At 43.1% G+C, this 3,380-nt stretch overlaps 1 protein-coding gene across 1 annotated transcript in view; it reads left to right on the top strand.

The window, feature by feature from the left end:
- Positions 1-2,679: 2,679 nt before the first annotated feature.
- The window catches only part of patl1 (PAT1 homolog 1, processing body mRNA decay factor), a 45,483-nt gene continuing 44,782 nt past the window's right edge, over positions 2,680-3,380 (top strand). The window contains exon 1 of the mRNA XM_085912452.1: positions 2,680-2,852. Within this exon, the coding sequence (XP_085768578.1) occupies positions 2,838-2,852 (15 nt within the window). The 5' untranslated portion in view covers positions 2,680-2,837. The remainder of the gene's footprint in view (positions 2,853-3,380) is intronic.

The raw sequence follows: 3,380 nt of genomic DNA, 5'->3' as shown, positions 1-3,380 counted from the left end.
CTCTGCACCCATTTCTAATTTAATTTAATCTTATTTACTTTTGTATATTTTATGATACTTTTAATGAATTTACATTGTGTTGTATAGTTTACCCCGTAAACAACTAGCACGCGCACACATGCAGGAATGCAGGGAAACCTCATTTAAATATACAAAGATGTGTCAATGGGTAGTGATCACACTTTCTGTATGTCAGAGAAGGGGGAAGGGTCCAAACATTTTGCAAAGAGGGCCAGATTTGATGAGGTGAACGTGTAGGGCCTTACCATTCAGCTTCCATCCATCCATTATCTAAACCACTTATCCTCACAAGGGTCGCAGGCCAGTCAGCTTCCATTAGCTTTAGATTTTCAGTGTTCATTACCAGTCTACCTGTCATGGCCTACATGTTTCGTCTGGTAGTGCCTCTCGAAATGAAATTTCTTGAAACGATGCAGTCATTTAGCAAACTAGGCAGACAAAGTTGTTTTGTATTTCACTGAAAAAAAACTGCCAATTTCTACTTGTCCTGGAAACCAAGGCCCTCTGCCCATTTCCATTTTCTTTGCTACGGTCCCCATTTTAAAGCTGGGCCAGAAAGGGCAACACAAAGGTCGTGCAGCGAGGCGTTCACTCTGACCCCTGATCACAATTTTGATCGCTGTGTGTGCAGAAATAGAGCAATCTTGACGTGTGTTTCTGAAGCACACGGGTCTGCTGCCATCTCCCAGTAAAACATAAAATACCGTATTTTTCGGACTAAAAGTCGCTCCGGAATATAGGTGGCATTAGCCATAAAATGCACAATAAAGTGAAAAAAATATATATATAAGTCGCACCGGAGTATAAGTCGCACGTTTGGGGCAAATTTATTTGTCAAAACCCAACATCAAGAACAGACATGAACCAGCAACGAGGATGGAGTGAGAGATGGTGTCGAAAGCTGCACTTAAATCAAAAAGAATGAGTATGGATATGAGACCAGAGTCAGCTGCAATCAGGAGATCATTGGTGATTTTAATAAGGACTGTTTCTGTACTGTGTCGAGGGCGAAAACCGGACTGGAACTGTTCGTATAGATTATTATTAGTGAGGTGGATCTGTGATGCAACGATTTTTTTGAGAATTTTGGAGAGAAATGGAAGGTGGAAATGGGACGGAAATTACTGAGGATATTGGGGTCTAAGCCAGGATTTTTAAGAGTTGGTGTGACTGTAGCAGATTTGAAAGATAGAGGTCCAGACCCAGAGGTGAGGGAAGGATTGATGGCAGTAATCAAGAGGAGCTGAGAGGAGAGGGAAGCGAAGACCAGGGGAGAAGGCAGAGGGTCAAGTTGACATGTAGATGGCTTTAAATTTTGAACGAGTTTAGATAGGTCAGCAGCAGAGGGATGTTGGAAGCAGGAAAGAGAGGTGGGGGTGGAATGAGGAAGGAAAGAAGATGAACAGCTTGACATGTTAGAGGTTAGTTGTTGGTGGATAGTGGCTATTTTATTGTTGAAGGACATCAGGGTGTTACAGTGACCAGTAGAGTAGAAGTGTGGGGGGAGGGAGTCACGGGGGCGGATTGAATTATTAATTATGGAGAACAGGACTCTAAGAAAAAAAACATAAGATTTAATCAAGTACAGAACATTCTTATACACCTTGAGCAGTGTCTGTGATTTAGAATAACATCAAGCATGCATTAAATAGTTCCGTAAGGGTCATTATGCTATTCAGGCAATATATCAACAAACATTTGTTATTTCAAAGAGCACAGAAATACACATCAGATCATGAAGTTATAAAAACGCATGTCATTACCATATATAAAAAATGTCTAGTTATGTCTCCTTTATTGGTTTGGTGTGCAGGTAGAATTATATGCTTGAAATGTTTCTTTTATTGATTTAAGATGTGAACATACTTGTCAACTTGTGTACTTTATTCAATGAGGTTTGAACATATCTGTTTTTGTAGCTAGGCAGGGTTTTTTGTATTTCGACCTCATTCCTTCAGTATGTATGTATGTATGTATGTATGTATGTATGTATGTATGTATGTATGTATGTATGTATGTATGTATGTATGTATGTATGTATGTATGTTATTTACTTATTTACTTACTTACTTACTTACTTACTTACTTATTTAGCAGCATTGTTTTACACCCCCCACCCCGGCGGCTCGGTGGAGCACTGGGTAGCACGTCCGCCTCACAGTTAGGTGGGTGCGGGTTTGATTCCGCCTCCGGGACTCCCTGTGTGAAGTTTGCATGTTCTCCCCGTGTCCGCGTGGGTTTTCTCCGGGCACTCCGGTTTCCTCCCACATCCCCAAAACATGCTTGGTAGGCCGATTGAAGACTCTACATTGTCTCTAGGTATGAGTGCGAGAGCGGATGGTTGTTCGTCTCTGTGTGCCCTGCGATTGGCTGGCAACCGGTTCAGGGTGTCCCCCGCCTGCTGCCCGTTGATCGCTGGGATAGGCTCCAGGACGCCCGCGACCCCCGTGGGGACAAAGCGGTTCAGAAAATGGATGGATGGATGTTTTACCCCCAAGGAACCAAAATGTGCATTCCCGAAGTTAACCTTTACTAACTTTACATGACTTTCTTTCATTTATAATAATACACAGTTAATTATTTTGGAAGGGATATTGCTTTAAAAATGCTCCAGTGAAGGCCAATCAGCAAATCAATTCAGTAGACTGGCGACTGAGTCAAGATTACAGCGAAGAGGACTGGAGGTACTCTCGTGGGTCCGAATGCGTGCGCGTTCACGTCATATCCAAACGCACGTTCACGTGAACGTAACGAATGCGTCACTCGCGCATCGTTTCGCCGTTGATACGCCTACCTAGCCTAAAATTTACGGATAGATGTTTCGATTTCAGGTGAGTGTTTTACCTCGAATTTTAAATACCGCGTTTCGGAAAATAGTTGACATTTCAAAAAGCAACACCAGTTTGGAGGTGAGTTACGTTTAGATTCTGCCCCATTGGAGGCCTATGAAGCAGCCCATATCCTGCCGTAATGAGCCGCTAAAGAAAGAGCGACGCGGCACCGTTTGCCTCCAGACCGCGGAGGCTCACATCGTCTTTAGCCCTAAATCATACGGTTACCCCACCTCTGCGAGTCATTGTTATCTCTAATGGTTGCCGAAACTGGACGTAGTCGGTTACGTTTAAGATTGAAATTCTAGGTCGTGCGTGATGCAAGTTAACGTCAGGATTAGCTTGATTGTTGCTAATGGGTTGACCTGTTTGTTACTCACCCATGACAGAGAACCCAACAGAATGCGTTGATTCTCACGGTCTTAGATGTTTGTACATCGTGCTCATGCAATCGGGATGCATTGACGTGTTAGTGAAACATTGGACACACACCCTGGACGTGGCTTGTGATGCTACGTTTTACACAAG

The sequence above is a fragment of the Syngnathus leptorhynchus genome, chromosome 5 (assembly GCF_054491065.1).
Source record: "Syngnathus leptorhynchus isolate UIUO chromosome 5, UIUO_Slep, whole genome shotgun sequence".
Lineage (NCBI taxonomy): Eukaryota > Metazoa > Chordata > Actinopteri > Syngnathiformes > Syngnathidae > Syngnathus > Syngnathus leptorhynchus.
This window is presented reverse-complemented; position numbering and strand designations above follow the sequence as displayed.